Source organism: Bison bison, unplaced genomic scaffold, assembly GCF_000754665.1.
Source record: "Bison bison bison isolate TAMUID 2011002044 unplaced genomic scaffold, Bison_UMD1.0 scf7180017851011, whole genome shotgun sequence".
Classification (NCBI taxonomy): Eukaryota; Metazoa; Chordata; class Mammalia; order Artiodactyla; family Bovidae; genus Bison; species Bison bison.
In genome coordinates this window covers 551-1960 of record NW_011481584.1, presented here as the reverse complement: position 1 = coordinate 1960, position 1410 = coordinate 551, and the positions used below count along the sequence as shown (strand labels likewise).

Sequence of the window (1410 nt, the reverse complement as noted above, 5' to 3'; positions counted from 1 at the left end):
GAACTAAAGAACCTCTTGATGAAAATGCAAGAGGAGAGTGAAAAAGTTGGCTTAAAACTCAACATTCAGAAAACGAAGATCATGGCATCCAGTCTCATCACTTCATGGCAAACAGATGGAGAAACAATGGAAACAGTGACAGATTTCATTTTCTTGGGCTCCAAAATCACTGCAGATGCAGCCATGAAATTAAAAGATGTTTGCTCCTTGGAAGAAAAGCTATGACAAACCTAGATAGCATATTAAAAAGCAGAGACATTACTTTGTCGACAAAGGTCCGTCTAATAAAAGCTATGGTTTTTTCAATAATCATGTATGGATGTGAAAGTTGGACCATAGAGAAAGCTGATTGCTGAAGAATTGATGATTTTGAACTGTGGTGTTGGAGAAGACTCAAGAGTCCCTTGGACTGCAAGGAGATCCAACCAGTCCATCCTAAAGGAGATCAGTCCTGAATATTCACTGGAAGCTCCAATCTTTTGGCCACCTGATGCGAAGAACTGACTCATTGGAAAAGACCCCGATGCTGGGAAAGATGGAAGGCAGGCGGAGAAGGGGACGACAGAGGATGAGATGGATGGATGGCATCACCGATCCGATGGACACGAGCTGGAGCAGATTCTGGGAGACAGTGAAGCACAGTGAAGCCTGCGTGCTGCCGTCCGAGGGTCACAAAGAGTTGCACACGACTGTGGAACTGAACAACGTGAAGAACAACACAAGCGTGTCTCGCAGGCGGAGGGACACGTGAGCCTGAGGCGCAGCCGCGACTCAGACCCTAGGGGCACATCCAGCGGGCGTGGGTTCCTGTGCGTCCCTGGCCCTGCAGGTTCCCGCCTCGTCCAGGCTCCCGCCAGCCCCTCGGGACGGGACACCGGCAGGGCACCCCCAGCCAGGCCGTGTCTCCCGCAATGTCCAGAGCATCCTCACTGGAAACGTGGGTGACCCATATACCCTTTTGTGTCTTGTGCAAACACGGTTTGCCTCCCTGAAGTTTCCCTCAGTCCTCCAGTCTCCCCTCACATGTAGGTGCGGGGACCAACCGACCCTGCTAGTAGGGGCGGGGGGCAGCCTGGACCCGAAGTGGTGGCCAGTTGGCCCACTGAGGCCCCTCCACCACCGCCCCCCGCCCCGGCCCGGCTCTGTGGGTTTAGGAGGAAACGGCCGGGTCAACAACCGCAGGAGCAGCCCCGGCCAACCCCCACCCCCGGTCACCTCCTCCTTCTTCAGCTCCGCCATCCGCCTCTTCTCCCGCGCCACCTGCTGCCGTGCCAGCACCGCCTCCTCGTGGCTCAGCTTCCCCCGCAGCCGGCGGACCTCGCCCGCACCCAGCTGCTCCTCCCGGTCCTTCGCCTGCATCCGCCTCTGCCACTCGAGGAACTCGGAGAAGTCCCCGGCCCCGTCCACAAG

General features: G+C 56.2%; 1 protein-coding gene across 1 annotated transcript in view; it reads right to left on the bottom strand.

Moving 5' to 3' along the window:
- LOC104995654 (cilia- and flagella-associated protein 99-like) overlaps nucleotides 1-1410 on the bottom strand; it is a gene marked incomplete at its 5' end in the record, with an annotated part of 15356 nt that extends 13946 nt beyond the window's left edge. The window contains 1 exon segment of the mRNA XM_010849613.1: nucleotides 1216-1410. Within this exon segment, the coding sequence (XP_010847915.1) occupies nucleotides 1216-1410 (195 nt within the window).